The following is a 27,948-nucleotide window of genomic DNA, read 5'->3' as shown; positions in this document are numbered from 1 at the left end:
ACAAATAACCTTTTTCGCAGATAGGTGGTAGCGGGACAGTGAACTTTTCATTTTTAGAACGGCTCCTTTTTCATGACCTAATTTTTGACAAGGCACCCAATCTGGATGATCCTTATTCGCCAAGTCAGCTGGAATGCCTATATGATACACATAAATTACAAACAATTGCAATAAATACAATTCATAAATAATTCTTCCGCTACAATGGTGGTAAACATAACCTCGCAAACATAACCTCACACTCGAAACTCATACATTTCTTACTTACCACTCATAAAATGTTCCTCGCAAATCTGGGCATTTTGTAATGGACTTGCACTTAAAGGTCCACGACGCAAAACACGTATCAACATTTCCCTTCTTCTCCTTGACAATATAATAAGTTCACTTGTTGACAGGTCACTAGGCCCAGCACGAGATTTTCCGATAAATGTTTGATTTTCCTCAGTTATGCCTATTGGAATCCGAAAAAATCTTGTGTCTGGGTGCACAGCACTGTGTTTCTTACACTCTACTGTGAAACAATATTTCATCATTTTTCTTCTTTTATTTTAAAAACTTCTCCGAAATATGTCATCTCTATACTGGCAATGTATTTTCCCTTACAGGTATACCTCCGGAGGTTCGGTCCTTTAAATTTTTATGGCCTAATGAGAATGCTCTATTGAGGGCGGGCCTGCGCAAAATGTTCGCAGTACCGCGATTTGAGTGTATTGAGATTCACGTTTCAATTCTCTTGGTTCACTCTATTTTAACCAAGTTTGCATTTCAGTAGCCATATTCTTATATTCTAGGCTACACTGATATTTGACGGTTTTTGCGCAAGCTTCTTTCCCGTCTTAGTTTCATCAGGTATTTCTAGAGGCACTCAGTTCCTTCTATGTAAAGGGAAATTCTTCTTTTCATAAGTGCTTTATGTAAGGATTGAAATGCATATTTAAGTTAGTTTATCACTCTTCTGAATCAGACCCTACAATTATGAGTGGTTTCAGTCGCTACTTGTCTACAGCTGCCCTGCTTTCTTGCCAATGGCTAACTGAACCCACTTGTTTTAAATTTTCCCTTCGGCCGTCATATAAACCCTCATAGGTGTAGATCTCGTGAAGCGGATTGTTCTCTCGGCATGTTGTTTGCATTTTTTCTGACAGTATAAAATCTAGCAGCAGATCTGTCTAATTTCACTGCTGTCTAATTCTTTGAACTTTCCTGATGAATTCCTTAACTCCGACATCGTCTTGTCCATTTAGGGGCTTAATACCTCTGATAGCGTCGCGAGCTGGAATATTGTGATCGGCTAGGTTTTTTTCTTGTTAGATTCTTTCTGCTCTCACGAGTTCTCTTCTGCGGAAGCGTGTTGGTTGGCGCACGTTTTCTTCGTCGCTCGTTGAGTATTTGTCCCTCTTCCTTCCTTCCGCTACTGTTGACCCAATTCTGCGGGTATGCGTCAACTCACACTGGTTTCGTCGCCTATTTTTTGTTAATCGTGAGCTCGTGCGTTGGTTGCCTGTAGTTTCCTCTCTCGTGTTTCTCTAGCTTTGTGTCTGGTAGGTTTTCACCCTTTCCACTCTCATATTCTTTGTCGGACACGTTAAGATTCCTTCGTAGTCCGTGTCTACTTCTCATTTCAATCCTGCTTTTCGTCCTATTTCAGCTATTAAATACTTGATTTCAGAAAGGATTTCTACCAGCACCTGTTCGGAGGTTGATGGAGTAAGGGGGTGGCTCCGGTATCATCAATAGAACTAGTCTCACACATAGTTCCTCTCGAATTCTATCTCGTCGACCGATGTGGAGTCGATACCTGGGGTATTATCTGCGGTTCGTTTCCTAATCCACTGAAATGCTTGCGCGACAATTTGCTGGAATGCCAGCGTAATATGTGTATTTATCGTCTTTTTAAATACATTTATTTATCGCTTCGTGCAATCGCATCACTGCAAGTACACATGAAGTTTCAAGTCAGTTTTGTTTGTATTGAAGGTGGCAGTGCTCTAGAGCACCATGAGTATACCAACTACGAGAAGGACTTATGCTTATGACGTGTTCTGAATCACTATTTGCCTTGCCCTAGGTGGCTTAGCAAATTTTTTTCTCGCTTTACACTCGTTGATTGTAAATTTCACTGTTTTAGGGTCGTTGAAAGAATGAAACTGATGTTAATAGGGAAAAAGCTATAGCATAAAAAACCGTAATTTATTGAATTCACACAAGAAATTTTACACTGAAGATCTGTTTTACAAAGAATGAATCTACAAAAGAACGAACCGGTCACGTTGATTCACACACACACACACACACACACACACACACACACACACACACACACACACACACACACACACACACACACACACACACACACACACACACACACACACACACACACACACACACACACACACACACACAATCATTTAAATTTCCATAGAAATGTAACGTGGTAAATAATGAACCTTTATTTTGTATATAGAACTAAATTTCAGACTGCAATTAAGAAGAATATGCGCCGGGACGCTACGTTATGGTCCACGTATTTTATAGGCACGTATGTGATGCCGAAAAGAGGCAAAGAGGTATTTTTTAAATATGACGCACCGATTCACTCGGTACGACTAACTTTATTTTATCAATGGTACAAGGGTACAAGTTAAGACTAAGAATACGACTAACTCGCATGAACGGGCGGCCGCTTTATATACTAGATAGATAGGGTACGCTTTCGCAGTGATAGCGTTATCATAACGATAGCTTCTTCCGTCTTTCGTTATATGAATGAGACACAGTCTTAGATACTCGATGAATGGGGTAGGTATAACGATAGCGTTATTCATTACAGTCCTATCTTTAGAATGTTTTTAGGCCTCTAAAATCTAACTTTTCGTTATTTTAATATAGGGGCCGTAGGTTCGATAGAGTCTGATGCTACATGATAACTCACTACATGCGTAGGTGTTTCAATTCGAGTTTTAAAGCATATGAAACAGAATTTTGTTGGGATACAATTTTTTATATATTCGCAAAGTCCTATTTTATGTAGAGTATAAATGGTTCCTATGCTTAGTGCGGCATAACTTACGTATTGCAGCCATTCTAGGCTGGTTTCTTTCCAATTTTTTATTCGTCTATCTTTTGCAATATTGAAAAGAATATTTTCGGTATCGTCTAAACTGAGTCTCGCTTGTTTCAATTCTTCAATGTCGATATGTTTAGGTAACTGCAATAATTTTGTTTTGAGTTCGTCTATATCTGTGGTTTCGAAATTTATATTATATGTTACATTTATCCATTCATTAGTTTTATGTTTTGTCTCAGTATTTAATTCTAAAACATCGTGATCGTTGAATATTTTACAATTGCTTCCTGTGATAATCGCTGGGTAATCTACATTTAACGCTCGGAGGTTATCTTCACATGTTACGTCTAAAGTTATTTTGTCTATGGGTAAAATGATGTATCCATTGGTTATCGGAATAAAGGTTTCCGTGTGCAATAGATATGGAGATTAAATACATTTATTTTCGGTGTATCTTTTTAGTAAACTGGATTCACATGTTTGTGTATCTATTAATTTAAAGTTCGGCTGATTCCTTATACAAATTTTGTAATTGTCGATCTGTTTGCATTTTTGTATCGTAGTTAAATCTGTTGGTACATATGAGTTTCGATATTTAATAACATAATCATAATTTGGAATTATAGACATATGAATATTATGAATCCTTTGAGGGATAAGAATTATGTGTTGGAGAGATCCTTCATCTTTTTCAAGGACTGGGATTAGTATAACGTAGGTGAATAAACCTTTTACAATGGCAACTCTTATTTTGCTAATGTCCAGGAGGTGTTGATAGTTTTCTTCATTGTTGTCAAAATGATATCGAGTACGGTGAAAATATTCGAACTTTTGAATTGTTCGTTTCAACATCGTTGGAGTTAGTAATTGAGGATGGGGTATTCCATGTTTTCCATCGGCTATTGAATTAATTGCTGTGTCTTAGACATGTGCACAGTCTTAGATACTCGATTAATGGGGTAGGGATAACGATAGTGTTATTCATTACATGTATGGCCCAAGAAATAGTGTCCAACTTTGTTATTTTGTGCACCTATGGGCTTTTGACCTCAACTGAATGGGTTGTATTCCTGTTGTATTCCTGTTGCCGGGAAGACCGAACAGATTTTTTTTTAGGAGTAGGTAGTAAATGTTTAATATCGTAATTCTGTTTCTGGGATAGAAACATGAATGGAGTAGATAAACCGATTCTTTTAAATAGCTACGTTAATTGTTGAGATTTCGATAAAGTGTTGAAACTTGGACTTCTTTTTCAAACTCTTTCATTTCGCTTATTAGGATTCTCGGTGTTAGAAGTTAAGGATGAACTATTCCATTTTTTCCGCCATTCATTACTTTTTCCAATAAGTTAATATTTTTACCCAACTAATCTACTATCATTCTAGCAAGCCGTCATTTGATTTGAAACCGTGAAACTTTGGGTGTTTCTGTTTGTTCCGTTCGCCAGCTGGTTCAGCCGGTAAACGTTTTCCTGACTATATAATTCGAGAGTCCTGAAATGATTGGATGTTGAATTTAGCAAGAGTTTAGTGATTCTAGTTTGATTGGATATGCTTTACGATAACATTCTATGATTTTTTAACAATTCATCAAGTTCTTCCTTAATTTAGGGCATATCCTGTGAACTGAGAGTTCCAAAAAGTGTTTTTGAGATTTCTCATACAAAACTGAAACATCCTTTCTTAACACGGTGTTACCTGATACCTGGTCCAGCGGATTTTTCTGGTTCTCTAAACTCTCATTAAGCGATTTGATCAATCTGACCTCAAATTCTTCAGGGAAATTATTACAGAGGCTTGGCACAGTTTCATACACATTTCACAATGAGACTGATCGTTTCTCTATATTATCCGCACCTGCTCCAAGTATGATATTCCAAGTTTCGTGTTACAGGTTAGCCTGTCCCAGTTCTTCTGAATAGATAATTACTCCATACAGGTCAGTTATAGTGACTTCCGCTTTAACTGCGGTTAGTAGCAACAGGAGATAGTGCCAAATTTATCAATAAAATTATTAGTAGTAAAGCATAAGTTGATTAGCGTATATTCTATTTCACTTATCGTTAAAAAGTACATTGCAGTTGTTTTCTTTGTCTCTCCGCATTTACTGCTGCTCCTTTCCATAAAGGGTAGAGTTTGTTATCGTGATGGTTGTTAACAAGTATAAAAATATTTCCTGGATTATAAGGAGGTAGGCTGAAAAGTAATGTACACATTTTTGTTGAACACGAACAAAGAGAAATAGCAAGATTGGGTAAAAAGTACATTAAAGTGCAATTCTTAAGCTTCAAAATCATAGCAGAGTCTCTTCAGTTGCGCGTAAGGTATGTGGATGAGCGTTGTCACAATTGTTCAATAATGAAGCCAACAGATTCCTTGGATGTTCCAATATGGTATGCGATACGCTTTGGATTGATTCGTTTCCTGATATTGTCATGGCCAAGGGACCGAAGCTATACATGGCTTTTTTGTTGTTGGGGTTAATGGGCATGTTTGGGATGATTCCTTCCCACTTTCTTTGGATTCTTATCGTCTTTTGTAATTGGCGTACGGGACATCGTTTAATTAAGTGAATAATTTCTTGTTCCATGTTTTTCCATTCTCCAAGTGTTCCGGCGTTTGATAGCTTTGTTTCCCCAAAAGTGTTGAGCAGTAAATAATCCGTGTGATTTTGTTACTATCTCGCCTTTTTCTATTAATTGAGTTCTGCACATGGCGTGTATCACAGGGGAAACTGCTGATCTTCATATTTGTGGTTCAAAGAGTTAGTTAGTTCCTTATTTTCACTTTTTCTAAAGGGTTCATTGTTATGTCAATAAACTGATAGCGTGAAATAGTTAGTTTAGCGGTCATGGAATCTTTATTTAACTCATATTTTAAGAAATTTAAGTCCCACGGTCTCATTAAATCTCGTATTGAGATATTTCCTACCTTCCTTACGTTGTTTGGGTGTTTTTCGCTAGAGCTTTCCACCTGCGTTAGGTTTCACATTTGGCTACGGGGTTTCATATTAGTAATCCATTTTTTATCCCCTCTGTGAAAATTGTATCTGTCATTGATTAACCTTTCGTCATTTAAGATGAGTATGATTTGAGTATGCTATGTGTTACGTCATGAAGACCGTAAAATACTTCCTCTTTTAATTAGGTTCCTCATTTTAGTTGAGATTGAAGATCTCGCGCAGGGAAGAGGAAACAGTGGCCAATAATAATATATGCAAGTAATTTGTTATAAAAAATTATGAAATAGAATTTATATACAGCACGAAGTTGACGGAAGACGATTTTAGTCCTTGGACAGTACCTTAAAATAAAAGGATCAGATTGATTGTAGGCCAAGGAGTTCAAACAAACGGAATTTTAGAAATGACTATACTCATTGCTTACCAGTGATTTATTATCAATGAAGAGTATTTAAGTTCCAGGTTGCCACAATTGCCACTGTGACCTCTGCGTAGTGGTGAAGAGAAAGGGTGTGTAATTTGAACGTGCTGAGTATATCTATTTTCTATACGCTACTACTTACAATATTCTGACTATCTATTCTCGTCAGCTTACAACTTGTTGACACAATATTTGCTCTATCTTTATTAAGTGTTTATTATTATAATCACGAAAATATATAAATATATAAATAAATATATTAAAATATATATACGTCACGGGACGTGACATATGTAGTAACAGGGGTGTCCGTTTTTAAATAATATTGCTCCTAATCCGTCATTAGATGCGTCGTCTTTAACATAGATTTCTGTCTATAGTTTGGAAATCTTACAACTGGTGCTAAGCATAATAAATCTGTTATTTTGGTCGAAAGACTCTTTACAATTTATCGATCAGTTAAAAGGTATATACTACTGCGTTAGATTTGCAACAGGTTTACAAATTGGCGGAAATTTGTTTATAAACTTTTTATAGTACCCTGGGTTTCCTAAAAAGCTCTGAACTTGGGTGAAATTCGGTGATTGTCGAGTTCCGGACGTATGTGCTGGGACTTGTCAGGCTGAAGTTTTAATACCGTTTCTCTCAGTCTGTCAAATAAGCTCACTAAATTGTCGTTGTGTTCTTTTTAAGTTGAGCCGAAAAAAAATTTTCTTCGGAAAGTAGCGAAGAATTTTGAAGTCCAAAGGGCATTCGCTTGAATTCAGAATGTCCTTCGTGTCTTGGAAAACCCTTATATTTTTTTTTATATCTCACTCATTGAGATTTTGTGAAACCCAGAGCTGAGATCGAAAGCTGAAAAGAATTTGATTTTTCTCAAAATCAGCTGGAGCGGACTGAGGTCGTTATTCCCCTGCGCCCTTCAATTTTTATAATTTAGAAGCTTCCGATTTTTCTAGGTGCTTTAATCTAGTTTTACATAATAAGTGTTGAATCATTTTTACCTGGTTTTTATGCTCCGACTCCTTTTATTAATTCGCTCTATTATACAGAGTTACTACTAACTCTTGGTTTTGTATTTCGTGAAGGCCTTTAGGGATTGATTTGTGATTTGTTTATGTAAATGTCTTGATCTCTGTCAATTACTCTTATCCAGGTTATTTGTGCTGTGTTTCCAGATAGAAATGTACCGTTCTCATAAAGGGGTTTCTTTCCCATGTAAAGGAAATCCTTAGTTAAATGGTATTAATCAAATGCGTTAAAACAAGTTAGATGTTTTTTCAGCTGGGACTTCCGATTTCTTTATAAGATTTATCGCGGCTCCGGAATCTACAACTAATTTGTAGGAACTTCCGTCTTGAGTGTCTTTCATGTATGAACTGCAATCGTCCGCTGATTGCTGAAACTCTGCAGATTCCTCGTAGTGGTCGTGCAGATTCCTCGTAGTGGTCGATATAGTTTTTCCCCTCCTCTGTTATTTCGTAACATTCTAATGGGTTTTGTGAATCCCCCATATTCAGAATATTGATTACTTTCGGTGGTCTTTTCTGGTTCGCTCCATTGTAAACATTCCGTTTGCCTAAGTTTAGTTGAGTATTGTTTCCTAAAGTTGCCTGGTATATCTTTAACCATGGCAAAATTTTTTTTCTTGTCAAATTGTGTCTTCTGCAGCCTGTCCTGTTGGCGAGTGTCGGGTGCAAGTGTCACGATTCGTGTATTTGTTTTACTATGTTTGGTATGTTGTTTCAAATTATTCGCTTGCGCATATATATAGATCGTGGAGCACCAAAGTAGTATCTACGGACGCAAGCCTATTCACCGAAATATTTTCTCAATTAAACTAAAATAATACTTAGTTTTTTTCTTTTTTCTCTTTCCGTGTCAGCCAAGGTAGATAACAGTTTTACAAACAAAACCCGCAGAGTACCAAATCAGCACGTACCAATCCATTTATACTTTGAGGACTCTCAGCATAGCAGTGATCTTCGATGTAACCCCAAAAGAAAAAGTCACATGGGTTTAAATCCGGTATGGCGCCGCTCCGTCTTGCATAACATGAAAATCCTTTACCAAGCCTCTTTTCTTTGCATAAGGAAATAATTTAGCTTCTTGAGGGTTCTTGTAAGTCTCGCCAGTTACAGTCGATTCAAAAAATTCAATGTAAATTCCTTTTATCGATACCTGCTGATGGTGCAAAGGTTTGGATAGGAAAACAGTGGGATTTTCTAATCCCTAAAATCGATAATTTTGCTTGTTAACATATGTAAAGGGGTAAAAATGAACTTAACCTTTACTTTCGTTAAAGACGCTCTGACGTTCTGTCAGTGCGACTGTTCTTTATTCGAATGTGTACAGTTGGTCGCAAAGGATGGGATAGAACTGGGCTGTTAAGGCTTGGGCGCGGTCACACATGGCCTTTACTACACTATCTTAGAGTGGGGATTTATGGTGCTATCACACCTCCCTTAGCAGAATGGATTTGGTTCCTATATCCTTAATATAATCTAACTATTAAATTTTTTGGGTTAAATAATGATGATTCTGCTCGAGGAGCAGCAGTGTAGGCAACCGACAGTAAGACTTAGTTATGGACTTCTGTCTTGACGCAACACATTCAAAGTTTCTTAGGTATACAATCCCTAGATGTATTTAAAACTGCGCATTTATACATTGTAAGAAGCGCCGCTGCCCCTATAGAGAAATACCCTAGGTAATGAGACCATTACGTTGCTTTTTTTCTCAAGTTTGCGTCCGTCTCTGAAACCGAATTTTACTGAGCAAATTTTCTGTATCGCCTAAGCTAAGACAAATCTGTCTAAGTTCGTCTACATTAATCATTTTTGGTAATTTGATTAAATTATCTCGGATCGAGCCTGTTTCATTAGCATTATAGATTGGGGGTTTGGTAATCTACCTTAACAATAATTATGTGAGTTACATTTTTGCTACTCTTAAGTAGTAAGTCTATTTTATCGGAGTATATTTTACAACCGTCGCTTGTAATAAGAGTAGGTTGTTTAATCACTTCGGCGTGATTTCCGTCGTTAGAAAATACGTCGAGAGAAATTTCTTTGTTATTTAAAATAATATACCCTAGTATTGGGAAAGTAAGTTTCCTTATGTAATAGGAACGGCGAATGACTGCATAAGATCTGGCCTTTCTTCAGTAAGCTACTATCACAATTTTCGGAGTTAACTAACAAGTAAATTGGCTGCTTCCTTTCGCAGACTTTATATTCAGCTATGCTTTTACATTTTTCTAATTGTCGATAGTCAGTAGTAGAGTAGAGTAGTTTCTATCTGGAAAGCTGAAAAGAATTTCATTGAATCTGTGGAGATGAAGTATTCAGTTTCTTTATCCAGCAGTTCCTTGCACTTTTGTGCTTGGATACGTTTGTAATCCATAATTGGTTTCTTAAATTCTTGGGATAAAGCCTGAACTGTCAATTTTTTTCTCACGGATGGAATTTCATCCTCGAAGAAAGCTAACGCAGCAGTTTCCGGTACAAGGTACCAAAAATATAAGCTCAACTTTTTGAAGATAGCAGTGGGTATACGTTTCGGAAGAGGAATATTTTGAGGATGTAAAGGGCTTTTGCCAACCACCTAGCCTGGTACATTACTCCAGGAACTCGAAAGAAAACTCCTTGTGGTGGTACCCCTCCTAGGAAAATTACAACTAGTTCTAGGAATTCTCGGTAATCCTCTCGACAGTGTTGATCATTGAGCTTTCCTCTCGAAAAAAAAGAAGTTCATCTACTTCACCTCGAAGAGCTTACACCAACAACCGATCTGCCATTCTAAATTGGAATTTCGTGTGATTTATGCCACTCCAGGATTCTTGAAATTTCTTGAAGAATGGAACATCTGGACCCGTTGTCTACCCAAAGTTTTTTTTTCGAAAGCCGCTTTCAAGTATATTTCAGCTATATGATGACGACAAAAGAACAGCATTTTATCATCCCCCCATGGCAACATCTAGCATCTTACAAGCACCGTTGTTCTTTCCAGTTTTTGAAGCTGTCGTTTGGTCGCCTCTGCTTCATCTTCCCACGTTCCTGGTTCAGCTTCGGGGCTCCAAGAAACATTTCTTCACCTTCTGTGGTGATTAGAATAGGCAGTCGATTCACTTTTTCCTTGCCAGTGAGCGCAGGCAGCAATTTCCCATCCCAATGTAAGACGGCTGCTTTATCCTTGAAATTCTTACTTTTCTCTCGAATTTTCTCCATGTATTCTATTCTATTAGAATATAAAAATTAAAAATTAAAAAATGTTGAAAAGTGTTAGAAATAATCATCGTGAAGGATTTTCCTTTTGTTTCATTTGTAAAACTTAATTGTGAAAAAGTGTGAAACTTACCCAACAGTTCCGCTTCCTCACGAGCACGTTTTTTACGAATTTCAAGAGTTTTCAGTTGTCTCTCCTTTTCATCAATGTATGTTCTCACGGGTGCAAGACATCCTTCTCGGTTCTCCTTTCTTTGATTAGTTAGAAATAATTTAGCTTCGGCTAAAACTTTTAAGTCCTCTAACACTGATTGCGGTGCAATGTTGAAGATCATTTTCAGCTTTTGTCAAAAATCATTCTTCTTTACTTGTACTCTACTCTGGGTTGGGATTTTTTTTGTATCTTCCTGTATTCTGTAATAGTTTGGCGAATAGTAGACCTTTTCTTTGTATAAGTGCCTCAACTGTGAGACAGGACTTCTTTATTGGTTATTGATCTTTACTGCTAAGAGGTAGGAAGCAGGCTGGCTCCCTACACAAGAGATGCGTTAAACAACCTTTGTCACGCTAAGGCCCAAGCCTAGACGAAGAAGTGGGGAGAATAGCCGATACTGTTACAATGGAATAGTCGATACTGTTGCAATCCTCTTTTTTGATCGGGTTTAGTCTCTAAACCTTTCTGATAGGTCTTAATTTAACAGCAGTAGTTTGGATTCTACAATCCATAACTCTGTCATCTAATATAGGTGCAGCGGTGTCTTCAATTTTAACAGAGAAGAAACAAATTTTTCTCGGTATACATTTAGAGAGTAGCGCTAGCACGTTGCATTTGTATCCTACGAACGTTATAACTATCGCAATAGCACGGTAGCCTGGTAGTGTACCCAGTTAGTCGCATGTTCATTCCAGGTACGTGTTCGTCAGTCCCTACTGACTATTTCTACTGCATTCTCGATGTCATCGACCGATTGCTTTAGATTGATTGGACCTAATTTCCTGAGTTAGCGGTATTAACTTATCTTTTATAGAATCTAGTTGATCATCAGTATATTGTAGCGATAGGTTCTTTCTGTAGTTAATTTCTTTGACAAAAGTATTCGTTGTACTTAATTTCAATACAATATTCAATCCGTTCAGTATACATTTATCTTTGCTTACAATTTTCGTTGGACCCTGAATTTTAAATTTATCGTACCCCGATTCACACAGCACATCAACATCAATTGGCTTATGGGGGATAAAAATATATCCGTCCGTAAGTAGTGTTTACAATTATCTAAAGATATTCTGTCGGTCGGTACGTATGTTGTATGTCCTTGTCCAAGTATTAGGTATTCGTAGTCTGGAATTATTGTTTGGAAGACTGAACGGATTTGTTTAGGGGTAGAGATTAAATGTTTAATTTCGTAAGTCTCTGTTTCTGGGATAGGAATATAAATGGAGTAGCCAAATCTATTCTTTGAAATAGCCACGTTAATTGTTGAGATGCCGATAATATGTTGAAAATTAGACTTCTTCAAAAGTATGGTGTATTTAGTGTTGAATTTATCTTCGAACTCTTTCATTTCACTTATCAGTATTCCTGGTGTTAGAAATTGAGGGTGAAATATTCCGATTTTCCCGTCATTTATTGCATCTATTAATAAGTTGATATTGTTACGTCATGAATAACATAAAATAGACCAATTGTTCCCTAGAATCCTCGATTTTATCCGTAATGGATTTGGGATGAGGACAAGCCAAAGAAGAGCGTGGAAACTGAATTGAATGATATTTATTACATAGTAATTACACAGTTATGTATTGGTCCGTTCTGGAAAGAGCGAGACAGGTAAGTTGTGGGTTGAAATTCGAGGTGTGATAATCAATAGACGAGGTTGTTTGTTGAAAAGTACTAACCTTTAGTTCTTCAAATAGAAAGATCGTATCAGATCCCCTAACGAGTCCTCAGATGTGTGTTGGAAGCTGGCTCAAAGATAAGTTCCAGCCCTTTGGTACTGATGGTTATTTTCGGATCAGGCAATCTGTTTTTGGGGTGGCTGAACTCGATCCTCGGGTTTAATCCGCATACGACAGTGGGTTCAGATAAACTTAGAATTGGCTGATGAGAGACAGCAAAAACACTGACACGAATACTTGGCGCGAAGATAAGACTGATGCAAAGACTGGTGTACAAAAAATTGACTGACTGCTAGCTGGGTGGGTACCTTCCTTTTACCCTTATATATTCTTCAACATTGAGTGCTTTTCGGAGGATCAATTTGTTCGCCCGCGAAGATTCTTTCTTCCTAGATTTTTCCTTCGTGAAAGTGCCGTCGTCATACTCTCTTTCCCACATATGCATAAAACTATCTATTTACTTATTTTAAAGTACAATTTCATTTCCTCATTATTAATATTATTTATTAGCTATGGTCACGTGACAATATCTTCACTCAACTCATCAATTATCATCATGCAGACCGTAATTTGATTTGAAATCGCGATACTTTAGGTGTTTTTGTTTGTTCAGTTCGCCAGCTGGTTTAGGCGCTTAATTGTGTCCTTACTATGCAATTAGAGAGTCTCGAAATCATTAGATACTGAGTTTAATAAGAGTTTAATGTTTTTAGTTTGATTAGATGTGCTTTGTGACAATATTTTATTATTGTTAAATAATTCATTAAATTTTGGAAATGTCTCCTAGTAAATTGAAAAAATCCTCTTAATACGGGTTCGACCTAATATCTGATCCAGCAGGTTTTTCTGGTTCCCTAAACGCTCTATACGCGAATTGATCTAAACTACTAATAATTTTCATAATTTAGAAGCTTCCGATTTTTTTAGGTGCTTCAATCTAGTATTACATAATAAATGTTGAATAATTTTTACCTCATAGTGGTCGATCCGGTTTTGCTTTTCCTCTGTTTTTACTTCGTAACATTTTAATGGGTTTTGTGTGTCCCCCATATTGAGAATATTGATTACTTCCAATGGTCTTTTCTGGTTCGCTCTGTTGTGAAAATTCGGTTTGCCTAAGTTTAATTTAGCATTGTTTCTCATAGTGACCTGGTATATCTCTAACCATGGCAAAACGTTTTTTCATATTTGTGTCTTATGTAGCCTGTCCCTTTTGTGAGTGTCGGGCTTAACTGTCGCAATTAGTGTATTCGTTTTAATATGTTTGATACGTTATTTTAAACTACTCACTTGCGGAATTGTGTTACACAGTTGAGTCAAAGATCCATTGTTTGAAATTACTAAGGGTTGTCTGTATGTACTTCTTCCCAGGATATTCTCCAAAATATCGATCATTCTGCTTTTTAACATAGCCATTCAAATAAAAATGTGCTTCGTCTGAAAAAAGTACCAATTTTTCATCAAGTTCTCCATCTTCAAACATTCCAGTTATCGTTTTGCAAAATTCAACGCGTTGTCCCATAGAACTTTCGGATAACAGCTTATGAGAACTTATTTTATACGGATCTATGTTCAAAAAATGTTTTAAAATACTATGTAGTGATGTTTTTGTTAGTTTCAAGGCTTGAGCAGCTTTCCGAATTGACGGAATCCCCTATAAGCAGCGTTGTGCACTTTTCCTCTAGAAAATAAGCACTCCACAAGATAAAATTTTTCTTCCTTCGTAAATTTACCCATCTTGACTCAAACATTCTTACTTCTAAGAAGACTAGAATAAACCTGTAGGGTGCCATATATGCTAACTTCAATAGTACAACCACTATTTAAATTGCGGAGAAGGGAAATTTTCATTTAGTTTGAGCAAGTCCTTTCGGGACACCCTATATTCCGTAAAATCACGAAAATCCCGAAGACCCCTCCTATTTCAAATACAAGATATGCACGAAATATAGAAATGTATTAAAAATTATTATAAGCAGACATAAAAATTTTATTTAATCAAAAAATGATGTACAAGCGTTGCATTCATTGCATCTTATCTGCCTTATGCACTTGTTTTTTTACTCCAGCGAAATGCTTTCTTGTACTTCGCTTTAAATCATGTTATCCTTCAAGTGTTTCAAAGGTTTTTAATAATTATAGACCCTTCCTATATTATTATTCAATTAATTTGCTGCTGTTTCGTAGCCATTTTTTTTTACATTTGTGGTCTCAGAATCCGTTTCTTTATATTCAATCACCGTTTTGTACATTGCAACAATCTTGATTAAATCTTCTTTTTTCGCGGGAAGTAAGTTCATCGATATTTTCATTCCTGAGATTTGAGCAAATTGTCCAAGATAAAGTTACTATGATTTAAACATTATTATAAACCGAAACATGCACCTATTGAAGTTAGCGATGACAGTATCAAGTCATATTCCTTTGTTTCAATTGGATCGACGGATAGCCAATAAACGAATGATTTAAAGTCAGAGTACAGTTACAATGTTAGTACAATGTTACAGTGTACGGTGTTAAAACATAACACCTTCTGCGTCTGTTGTCTCACTTGGATCTAAAGTATGTAAAATAAAACAACGCCAGACTTGGTTATTATAGTATTTGATGAAGTAAAACAACGATGCGATAGAACAAGTAACTTGCATATCGGTAAGGCAATACTACTCGATCACTCGACTACCGACTTTTTGTAAACTCATACCTCAAATACCTATATTTCGTCTAGGTTACACATATTTACCGGCGTCGGTGAAAAACCGAATAGTCTCATATTTTGTGCTATAACGTAGCGCACAGCAAAACTATTGTTCTTCGTAAAAACTGACATTCCTGCAGTATTTTTTTCAAATACAGTGGAGTTTCGCTAATTTTAAGTCTCGTTAGTTTTAAATCCCCCGTACACGGTTATTTTAAGTTGCGCAGTCCAGGCAACCTTCCACGACGTTACCAGTCCGCTCTTCTCCGTGTCAGTGCCTGGCCAATGAAAAAGAGGCCCGAGGAGCGAGGTGGTTTTAATGGGGCATTTTAGCATGACGTTGTGGGAATGCAGAAAACATTTTAAAGAAAATATTCTAGATGTAAAAGTAAGTTATAAATGTACGAATAGTAATATTTTTCAAATGTAGAATATTTTTTCTCAGTTATGTCCCATTATTTTGTCGATTGACGACCTTTCAGTTTCACGAAATATAAGCAACTATCCGAAATTTAAGGTTAGAGTACCAGATTCTGATAAAATCGAATTCTACACTTTAAAAATATTAATTTTCAAACCTACTTTTACATTTAGTTTACTTCTACGTTTTCTCCAGAGTTACCAAGCACTAGGCTAACCTTCCAGACATTTCTACGTATCCTAGTATGAGCGCATCCGCGACGTCATGTTGAAAAATTCACTATTCTGCGAAATATTATAAATTGGGCTGTCTGTACCGTTACCAATTCGAATACATAATATTGCGCAATCTCCGCATACTGTCGCTCGTCCTTTTCTAGGGTTTACAATATCGCGAGTTACTGCGCTGAGAGTCGGGTGTACTTATCTGTACCATTATTGATAATATTTATTGATTTCAAATGGATCCCCACTTGTCAGCACAGTTGAAAAATTTTCTTACAGGGAGCGTCTCGATACAAGACCGGGATAGCCAATGAACGTCGCTTGCAAAAAAACCTTAACCTTCCAATTCGCGCTAGAGGTGAGGGGCCCCTCCAGCCATAAAATTATTGAATCGTTACGTTTCGTGGCGCTTAAAACATTTGAGACTACAGTGTACTTCGAAAAATATCAATGGATCCGTCGAATTTAAGAATCCGTACTTCGCAATTTTGAAAATCGAATACTTTCTGTTTTGACATGGGTGAAAACCAAAAAGTTGTAATAATTAGATTTTTAATTGAATAGAAAAACAGTATTTCCGATCATCATGAAACATATTTTTTCTATTCATATTAATTACAATAAGTTTAAAAATAATTATTTGCGAGATGAAGAAGTGCGCTCTTATTATGTAATTATATTTTTTTTGTATTTAATGACAATATTTTGTATAAACCATTTACGATTCTTTTTAAGTCAAAATAACAATTAGGTTCGTTTCTTGTGGCTAAAAATTATAATACAATTAAGTAAAAAAAATAATTACTAAAATATTCTGATTTTTAATTTCTTGCGCCCTTAGTTTGTATAGAGGATTTATTTTTGTTAAATAAATACAATGTTTTGATTAGCCTAATAATACTTATTTTCCCCATTTTCACATTCAAAGTTAGTTATATAAATTTATTTTAGTAAAACATTTAGTGTCATATTTTATGTTTATTTATTAAGATTATATATTTGGAAGTAATTTTTATTTTGCAAAACTTTATAATAAAGATAAAAAATTACTTTACATTGATTTAAAATGGGTTTTAAATTGAAAAATAATGATAATATGGATTATTTTCCTTCTGGCAAATAATTTTACTAGTTGCAAATAATGTCTGTGTTACCGAATGACAAGGTTGTGCAATAAAAAAATGGTTATTTTAAAGAATATTTTTACTTCATATTAACCTATTAGTCAAGTGTTGTACAGGTAAGAAGTACCTGTTTTTATTAATATTTTCTTCATAAACTCACCTCCAAAATATGCTTTTAATAATAAACCTGTGTTACCAATATCGGGACAGAAAGTCCTGACACTTGGGAAAAAGTAACTCTACTTCAGTTCAAAAAAATCGCACTCAGTTCGCATTGACGTTTCTCGTATCTCGGTGAAATTTTTTTTGTTTTTGTAAGAGCAACAAATGTAGAGACAATTACTGTTGACGAAGCCTGTATTTTAAAAGTTAACTTTCATATATTCCTAAAGTCGCAAAACTGCCCGGAAAAAACGGAAAAAATTCAAGTGAATTACCTGGATATTTGTGAACAGAGACCAATTTTGAAAAATAAAAAATATTAAAAATTGTGGTCACCAGAGTTGTTAATATAAGAAAACATCTCCGGCTTCAATGGAGATATCCAGACGTATCAATACTTAAAAGAAAGCATTCAGTGTACTGATAAAACTAGGACCAATAAAAAGTCGATAAAATTGTATATTTACCTGTAAATTGAGTTCGCATAATTTGGACCTTAATGAGCTATGCTCATTATTTATTTATGTTCATTATTTCCGAAATTAGAAGACATGGAAATAGTTTTTTTTATTGAAGATAAGGACACTTAACGTGCACTGAGAAAAAATATTACTTGAATCAAAGAAATGCAGTTCTTAATACGTTCAATCAAATATTTTTTTTGCCGAAGGAAATTTTCCTTGAAAGACAAATCATTTTTTTCTTTTGAAAAACATAATTTAAAATAATTGAGTTAAGCAAAATTTCAAATAACTTATTGGTCGTACTCAGTACATTTCGTGAATTCAAGTTATCTTTATTCTCGGGATGAAATTAAATTTTCACATCTAAAGGTATTATCAGGATCAAGTAAATTTCCTATGATTTTTTTTGAAGTTGTGAATATAGATTCTTTTAAAGTGTTATCTAATGGTATGTGCAAAAGAGGTTCATCATTCTAAAGTTGAGATAATTTAAATTAAAATGAACACCTTATGCACGTACGTCCTATCCCAGTGTATAGAAAATGCAGCATACACTGGAACCTGGATTTACGTAATCTGGGTGTATGGAGTTCCTAGAATTGATGTCGCAATTTGGTTATCCGCGGTGCCGCGAGAGAACCACTTCGACTTTGAAGGAGTCTGAACGAAAAAGTGGGTAATAGCAAAAGCTTGTAGTAGCATTAGCTGCCAGGTCGTTTACAGTGTTTAGCGAGATGACATGGAAGATGATATGTATTGGTGATATTGTAGTTTTTCTTCAAGTTAAAATTATATGTAATAGAACAAAATTGACCAGAATTTACAAATATTTTTTACCAAGAAAAATCAAGAAATGGTTCACATGGCCCGGCCTGTTTACGTTTGGATATCATGGATTTATGATGAAGGCCACTGCAAGCCATGCCCCAAACCGTTTGTGAATTCACGTTCCAGTGTGATTTACTTTAGCTGCCAAACTTTTTTGACTTTTTTCTGAGAAAACAGAAGGATAGAACACAGAGATTCTGTGAAAATATGAATTTTTTGCCATTTAGTTTATGAAGGAGAGCACTGAAAGTGATAAAGAACAGATAGGTCTGATAGGTTAAAGTTAGAAAATTTCACACGCTTTCAGTTGATCGACATGAAATTGGAGCGTATTCAATTCGATTTTGTCTGTTCTTCATATGTATAGATGTTTGTATGAATTAACCCTGATAATACCTTAAAGTATATTCAATGATCTTTAATTATTTAATAATTCATATTGAATTGCATTTATTTTGATATGTGGTGAATTAAAAATAATTGGCACCTAGGATATTTTTGGAGAAAATATGCTTAAAAAAACCCTGTACATAATTAGGAATATTATTCCTCTGAAACCAAGCTCAGAATATTCCAGCGACATTATATTGTCAACTTTTTTATGTTCACCCACATACATATACTTTTTAACAACTTTAAGTGCATGATATGCATAAATAAAAAAATGTATTAAATGTGTCTAAAGGACCTTATTTCAGCAGATTGCGTGTTTCAAAATGGTTGCAAAAAGTAGCATGAGAAACAGGTGTGAAGTATATTCTAAATTGGGATGTGGATGAAATAAACACTCAGAGAAAAAGTAGGCTGAAAACAAAAGCACCATAATGTTATTTCAACCTTTTATTGTAATTCCCTGTAAGATGGCTTGAATTGAAAAGAAGGATGAATAATTTCCGATTTCAATGTAAAAATGAACATGTTTCTCTTCCTATTTAATACCTGATTCTTCTACCCATCTCCAATCTGCAAGGGGTTGAAAATTTTTCTTTAATTTAAATCCCTGCTGTTCCCATAGCGAGAGAAACATCTCTCGAAATTATTTTGTTTCCTGTAAACAGGACATAATTGACATCTATTATATCTATTTCAGTTCCTTTACAAAATATCGGTATCAAATTGTTTGCAATTTCCTAAAGTAGGATATTTTTTAAATATTTTAACGCTTTCTTTGTGAATTTTTGTTTGAAGATGGGTTTTATTTATTGTGGACTTATATTATGCAATTCGAATAACTTGTTACAAGTAGTTACAGTAATTTTTTATGTAGAAATATTTTTAAAAATCGAGTTGTAGTTCATTTTTCAGAGTTCTCTTTGAAAACGTGTTTTCGAGCCGGTGAACGCTCTACCTCCATATAGTCTCAAACTTTTAAATTGAAAAATGAGACATTAAAAAAAATTCTTAAATATCTGCCATTTTGGTAGGAATTGAAATTTTTATGAAAATCGCACGATAAGTACACGACAATATCTTATTTTAACTAAACTCTTTGCATTTTTAGTTTGAAATAAAGCCAGTCATGGGTAGCATGGTTCATCACATGACTGCCTTTTTTGAAGACCTCTACAAAATCAACTACAACGCGCTTGTTTTTTAAAATGTCTGCATAACAAGATTAATGTAATTACGTAAAATATATGTTATTCAAATTGTATAATATAGGCCTACAATAAATAAAAGCTACCCTTAAAAAAATGCACAAGAAAAAGCGGAGTTTTCTTTCTTTGTGAGTATACGTACCCCTTTAAATTCTTCATTGGCAGATATTCATTTTTATTGATCCTGGCTACTGATTTTTGGTAGTCTTCTTTCCGGATTATTAAGTTTTCATGTTATATTACTATTTTGGGTACATCAATTTCGTATGAGGTTCAACTTTTCAAAATAATACGTAATAGTATTAATACCCCCTTGTGAAATATAACCCCACCCTCCTCAAAAATAAGCTGTTACATAATTTATGTATGGCTACTTTCGCACAAGTAAGTACAGTTGAAGAAAAGTAGTTTTAACTGTAATATTTTCCAGGAATCATACCCATTCGAACCGCCATTTGTACGAGTAGTGCATCCTATTATCTCGGGTGGTTACGTATTACTGGGAGGTGCCATTTGCATGGAACTTCTAACGAAGCAGGGATGGAGTTCGGCCTACACGGTTGAGGCCCTCATCATGCAAATCTCGGCGACATTAGTCAAGGGCAAGGCCCGTATCCAGTTCCCCGGCTCTACAGGCAGCGGAAAAGTCTGCGGAGGACAGGGACAATATAGTCTTGCTCGCGCGCAACAATCCTTTAAATCACTAGTTCAAATTCATGAAAAGAACGGTAAGCAACTTTTTTTTATATTGAGGCTATATTTAACGTCTTACAAATTGTACAATTAAAAATTGAAATACATCATTGAAGGGCATGCGACACTTACCCTTTTCTTACGTTACCGATAATTTTGTGTGAATCATATCAATTCCACACGAGACGAGATATCAAACAGAAAGTTTAGGAAAATATAGAAAAGGAACTAAGGAAGGTTTGTACATTTCTACTACTACAAACAAATTTTTAAATGATCTTTTTCTTTGTAATTCTAAAAACTTATCAGTGCAACACCGTTCTTTAGTCACTTCACTTTATTTTTCCAAACTTTCTGTTAAATATCTCATCTCATCTGGAAATGACATGATCCACATACATGGGAAAAGTGTCAAAAATGTTCAATTTTGTATTTTTTAAATGATAAAAACGGACTTTTTCGATTTGTTTTGTTTTATAACTAAATTTTAAATCTCTTAGACTGGCATTTTATAAAGTTTTTTTTTTAGATGAACGGGAATAAGGGAATAAAAAAGATAGAATGGAAATGTGTTGTTTTTGAATTCCATTTTTAGTAAAAAAAGCGCCTGGCAGTACAATTCTTAACTGATACTGATCTTTTTTCAAATGATCGTAAGTCTTTCAAGTAATAAAAACTCATAAATAATCGTAATAACTAATAATATTGTGTGGGTTAGAGTAAGACAGATTTTTTCATAATATTATAAATAAAATAATCAACAAAAGTCATTTTTACGTGATTTGCAATGATTAACTATTTCAAATCCATAGTTTTTGTATGTAATATGACGCATATGAATGTGCATTTACAGTAATTTAAGAGTAGCTCATGTTTGTCAATTATTTAAACAATCCTTAAAAAACAAATTCACATTATCACGATTTTTTAATCAATAGCTTTTAAAAAGCTAATAAAAGCTTTTATTAATTTGAAAAATCTGACAGCAAAGAATATTTTAAAAGACAATTTGAGTGAATTCCACAAATAAATTAGGCATACTCATGAAGAATGGTTGAAATCTGCATTTGTTTTTAAAAATTGTTTATATAATTGGCAGTTCACAGCTATTGCTTTCGAATAACGATAAAATAACTTTCCTTCCTTATTTCGTTTATAACATTAGAAAAAATAATTTTATTGCTCTTATAGGAAATTATTTTTAGTTAGTTATTTCATTGATTTATGGCCTGTTTTACTGAACTACAAAGTTAAAAAGTAAATGGGATCACTGAAAAGTAAGAAGAAGAAAAAAGATTAATATTTGTTACTAGAAGAAGTATGCCAGGGCAGGAAAGTATGGCGCCAAATAGTTAATAAAAAGAGTGTCAGTAGAGTGAGTGACGCCTGAAACAAAGACGATGGCCATTAATGGACCCAAGTGGAGAACCGTACATAACCACTTTGTGAGGATCTTCACTTGGGGTGATTGCTAGAGAGATTGATCAGCCACCTGGGTCGAGCAGTGTTGCGGAACGAACGTGTTATTTATATAAATAACACGAGAATTCTGGATCAATCTGAAAATTCTCTATCCCTTCCACACACTACTCCTTTCCCCCACCGAGTGAGTCACGCCTACGCCGAAAGGGAAATGGCTTAATTGTGTAATAATAAAAAAATAACACATTTTTGTTTTGTCTGAGTGTAATACCTGCAATCGCAAATGTAAATAATTGTAAATATATATTTTTTAAATCTTATGTAAAAACTGCGTTAAAAAGGTAGTATTTATTCGTTGATAATTATGCATCAGTATTTATTGTCTATATGTTTCTAATTAAATATTGTTCATAAAGACACTTTTTTATTCTACCACGTTATTAATATTTGTTTATTCTATAAATCTTGTTCTGTATAATATAAATCGTTAGAAATATTCAACATATTTGCAACAATAGATATTTTTTGTAACATAATTAATTTTTTTATAAACTTCTCGGTTTTTCACTAGTTTCATATGGAAACAAAATAAATTACTATTTTCTAGATTAAAAAAATTATATAATTTAAGGTACTTAGAAAATATTTTCCCGAGATAAATATATACAAAAAACGTGTTTTAACAATTAAAGTAAACAAAATTAATATTTTAGCCATGTCTTTTTCGTTGTAATTGCTGTTTCTGATTAAAAATAAAAATATTTTTTTAAAATTGAAATTTGAACTAGTACATTTTTTCGTTGAGAATTCAACTTTTTTTGGTAAAAATTTAACTGTTTGGTTAAAATTTAAACTTTTTCGTTAAAAATTAAATTTTTGGTTGAAGATTCATAATTTTAATTGAAAGTTTATCTTTTTATTTAAAAATTTAACTATTTTCTTTAAAGTTCTTTTTTTTTATTGAATACAAATTTAATTATTCCGGTTGAAACTTGAATTATCTATTTGAATTTTTTCCAATTTATTTTTAAACTTTCAAATTTAACGAATCTAGTTAACCATCATTTTAGTTGAAATTTCATATCTGAAAATTAATGATTTAAACTGGAAATTGAGCTATTTAATGCGTGATTTAAAATTGATCCTTTTGGTTATGAATTTAACTATTCCAGTTTGAAGATTCATAATTTTAATTGAAAAATTATTGCTTTTATTGAAACTGTTTTGTGAAAAATTTATTATTGGATGTTGAACATTTTTGTTGGTTCCAAAAATTTAATTCTTCCATTTATGGTTGAGAGTTTACATTGTTTAATTGCAAATTCAACTATTTGTTTGAAATGTCTTTTTGTCAGAAAATTACTCTCCTTGGTTAAAAATTTAACAAATCTATTTGAATATTCCTTTATTTTAGTTAAAGTTTCATTTCATTGACTGAAAATTAATATTTTTAACTAAAAATTTAACTATTCAATGTTCGTTTGAAATTGATGTTTTTCCCGTTGAATATTCATATAGTTTGTTGAATTTTCGTCTCTTTGAGAGGAGAGTTATCTTGTTGGTTGAAAATTCATGTTTGTGGTTGAAAATTCGACTAGATATTCTAGTTATAGGTTCACAATTTTAGTTAAAAATTTAATTTTTCCAATTATAGATTCATTATTTTCTTTGAAAATTCATCATTTTAGTTGATGATTAAACTATTTTGTTGAAAACTTTTTTAAAATGTTTTTTTAACTGAAAGTTTAACTATTCCAGTTTTGGTTGAAAATTGGTCTTTTTTAGTTGAAAATTGAACTATTTGGTTGACTATTTTTTAAATTTAAAAATTCAAGTATTTGGTTAAAAATAAAATGATTGAAAATGCAATATTTTTACTCGGAAAGTTAAGAATGTGAAGAAGTTTAAATTTAATTCAATACAGTACCCAAGTTAATTTTGCATTAATGTTGCTTTTAAAAATTAGAAAAAAATTTATTTTGTCATAGTTAGGCGTTTACAAAAATTGAAGAAAAAAAACATTTATAATAAACAACCGAAATTATAAACATATGCACATATTCCGAGCTGATTGTTTAAAATATATATAAATGGGACCGTAATATGAACATGAAAAAAACCCTGGAAATGTCAGGGAATTGTTTTCCAGGATTTGAGTAGACATCCTGTCATGTATTCCTTCAATTTTGATTAACAATTTTATCTTATATGTATATTTTGTTTTCAGGGTGGTTTACCCCGCCGAAGGAGGACGGCTAATGAAACTTAAGCTTTAAAAGGCGACGACAAGACGCGCGATTAAAAGGACTTTGATTCGGTGTGTGCCCAAAAATATTATTAACGTCATAAAAATTTGATACGCAAACACCCTATTATCGTAGATAAAACGCATAAAATTGATGCAAATTCATATAGGAATTTTATGAACCGCGCACGCAAAAGAAAAAAGAATCAATTTTATCGTGCTTATGCCGGGCATAACCAAATCAGTTGGTTTTGCAACACACGATTCCGAAAATGAGGTGTTCTTCAGACATTTTTGCAGAGTGATTTTGTTTCAAGGGGAGCAGGAGAATAGTTTTATAGTTCTATATTAGTACAAAAGCTAGAGTATTTATAATAATCGAAAGCCGGAAACAATTTGGTCGCATTTTCTTTTTTATGGCATCGAATCGGTTTTTTTTTAGATTTATTCCCTTTGAAGGCTCTTTTATCTGAAAAGTAGCTTTATTACTTTCTCTTTTCTTCCCCGTTTGGTTAATTAGTTCTGTAAGATTCTGTGCAATTAGACTCGACTGTTGTAGATTATCGCGATAAAGCTCCGATCTTCTCGGTTTCGAATCGGAATTTTTTTGCCTAGGATTAGTTTATCTTTGTGCGAGGTAGGAAAGTTGTGCCTCGCAGATTATTGTTTTCTGTTTTGAAATTTAGCGCGTAAGAAAGTTTTTCGCACTCTTGACGCGAAGCTATTGACATTTGAACGTGATAAACGAGAGAAGGAAAAAAAAGATTCGTAATAAATAAACTTTGTAATACGTCTTGTAATAAAATGTAAAATCATTTCTTCGATTGTTCAATGATTGGCTAGGTATTCTTATAATCAATACGTTTATGGAGTACGCGAGAGTGATGCCTATTCGAATTCGAGTGAAAATTGAAATGCACAAGTCTAGTTCAGTGTTTGTTTTCAGTGTTTAAAGTCCTATTTTTAATCAATGTGGGATTTTTTTCTTTTAATAGTCCTCTTTTTAAACAGAATTTACAATGTGATTTAGGCACGCTGATAATAATCGATTTTTTCTTTTTCCGGCTTTGCAGGTAAGAAAGAAATTGAGGTCGAAAGTTTTTTATTTTCACTCGAAGATAACAAGGTCGCAATGTGCAAAAAGTAAATACCAAGCTTGCAAAGGTACGCCTAGGTAATCTACGAAAGTGTATATGTGACAACAAAATTGTAATAGAATCGTACCTTCTTTATCCATTCCCAATTTTTAAGCCCCCCCCAACCCTCGACCCTTGCCCCCCCCCTCCAATCCTTGTCTCTCGAATGCTCCGTTAGCGAGTCGAGAAAATCGCGCGCTGAGTCACCGAGTAAATGGATGTGATTGTATAAATTCTTTGTTTATATAAGCGAGAGGGAGAGTGTGCTTCGGAATGAAACGAACGACGAAATAAAATTCAACACAAAACATTGAAGAGAGAAATAGAGAAAAGACTAAACGAAAAGACGATCGCACAAGATGGCTAGAGCGAAGAGGGGAGGCGCCCGCGTCGAAAATTGTAAAAATAAGCTAAAGCACAGCCTCTTCTCTTCGATATTGCAATCAATGTCGATCTAACAATTGCCTTCGTTATCATTCTGTGTTGAGTAATCGAGCTCTCAAACATGCCCACCCTCTAAAGTGTAGTCTCTAGGTCTTGTATACCGTGTTAAGTGTATCAGTACGACATTAATTCGTTTTTAAGTCGTCCTTTGAGGTTGGCACGTCCACCCTAAAATCACATCTTTGTCCGATTCTTCACGAGGAATTTATTTTATATTTCAATGACTGCAGCGCTAACCAAAAAGTATTAACTCCTCTGCAGTCCCGCCATACAACTCGTCACTCATCTCTGAGACTAACACCTCATTTCCATCATCATTTTGTCGGCTTTTCAAAGGATTCGTCGTTCAAAGCCTTGATTTTCTTTTTTTTTTTGTTTAGTTAATAATTAAAATGCTGTAGGACCATTAAATCCTTTAGGGTTTTAGATGATTTACGAAGTTTGAGGTTTTCTTCTCAGACGTTGTACGAGTGCCAAGGGTTTAAGGAAATCAGAGACTATTTTTAATATTTTCTAATTGGTATTACGAAAATCATTTCAAAGTGTGAAATATAAAGTTGATATTAAAAATGTGATTCTAGGGAAACAGATAGAGAGAAATGTCTCGGAACTTTCGGATGAAACACGATTTCTGGTTTTAGTGACGAAACTGAATAAAACTGTTTGCCAGAAAAAGAGAATTTTTTGTACTCTTAAGTGTCCTGCTTGTGGAAGATTCATCAGAGCTTGAGTGTTTGGATATTTTGTTTATATTTTCTCGTTTATACGTATATAGTTGGAGTGACGAAAAAAGTATTTTTCTGCCTCTGCTCTTTTCCTTTCCAAGACTACTGGATATTTCTCTCTGTATTCCGAGGACGTCGCCCGTCCCTTGATCTATTTATCTATTACTCACCCAGATCACCTTTAACCTATACATAATTACCTTACTCATCTAAGCAAAACTAACCAACCAATCGTTTTCATCATCGATATTTTTAAGCTTAAGATGACTGGGACTTCGACTCTGTTCCAAAAATGTATACTATGTCAGCGTTTGAAGGTTATAAGGTTATGAAGTGAATGGTGGAGATGTAAGAGAAGATATGATGAAAAAAGTCTATATGCGGAAATGTAGGTTTATTACGGTGATGATTATGATGAAGTTGAAAAAACAAAAAAATTCTGTGTGTGATAGAACGGAAACATGATATTTTCACTCTCACTTCACGATTCGCCATTAGGTTATGTTAATTATTATTTAGGAGAAAGCCACGGAAAGCAACAATAAAGATTTTAATAAAAAAGTGAATACTTGATTTGCAATTCTTCTTGGCCTTTCGATTTTAAGTCGGTGATCCCAAAAAATTGAACATTTCAACTTTGGGAAGCTATTTGTACTGAAAAAAAGGAAATACTTTAATTAATACACTTAGGTAGAAATATAAATGATAAAATTGATACTTTGTAGTCAACTATAGCTTTGGAGAGTTGTAAAAGGCGTTTAGTTATGGTCTAAAATTCTTAATTATTCTAATAATTAATAATTATACGTTTTTCAACACCTGATTCTTCGAATTTCAATTCATTTGTGTTGACATTTCGAAACTTGTCTTCCAGTGAAAAGGTTCAAAATAATATTTTCTGTAATATTTTCTCGAATATACAGGTAATTTGTGGTAACTTTTTTTAAATGCCCAAAATTCAATTTTAAACATTTTTATAAATTTGAGTGAGAATTTTTGTAGGTCTTACTGTCTTCATTAAATTAAAAAAAGTAAAAAAACGAAATTACTAGAAAGTTCGTTTATTAATATTCGACGTTTCGGATATCACTACGTGCCTTTTTCAGATAATCTAAATAAGTAATATATAAATAACAATATTTCCCTACATTTTATTACAAAGAACGTGTCAACAGTTTAGTCGA

At 34.1% G+C, this 27,948-nt stretch overlaps 1 protein-coding gene across 3 annotated transcripts in view; it reads left to right on the top strand.

Moving 5' to 3' along the window:
* LOC117174087 (ubiquitin-conjugating enzyme E2 Q2) overlaps nt 1-27,330 on the top strand; it is a 59,204-nt gene extending 31,874 nt beyond the window's left edge. The window contains exons 5-7 of one of the 3 annotated variants that reach the window (XR_004467339.1): nt 20,530-20,827; nt 24,442-24,531; nt 25,533-27,330. Coding sequence is in view for 2 of the 3 variants with exons in the window: in XM_033363199.1 (XP_033219090.1) it covers nt 20,530-20,827; nt 24,442-24,473 (330 nt within the window). In the remaining variant the exon portion in view is untranslated. Of the gene's footprint in view, nt 1-16,202; nt 16,811-20,529; nt 20,828-24,441 lie in introns of those variants that run through there. The other 2 variants (XM_033363199.1, XM_033364398.1) reach the window with 2 other exon arrangements.
* Nucleotides 27,331-27,948: the final 618 nt, after the last annotated feature.

This window comes from Belonocnema kinseyi, chromosome 1, assembly GCF_010883055.1.
Source record: "Belonocnema kinseyi isolate 2016_QV_RU_SX_M_011 chromosome 1, B_treatae_v1, whole genome shotgun sequence".
NCBI classification, from domain to species: domain Eukaryota; kingdom Metazoa; phylum Arthropoda; class Insecta; order Hymenoptera; family Cynipidae; genus Belonocnema; species Belonocnema kinseyi.
The sequence above is the reverse complement of the archived record's forward strand: the minus strand, read 5'-3'. Positions and strand labels throughout refer to the sequence as shown.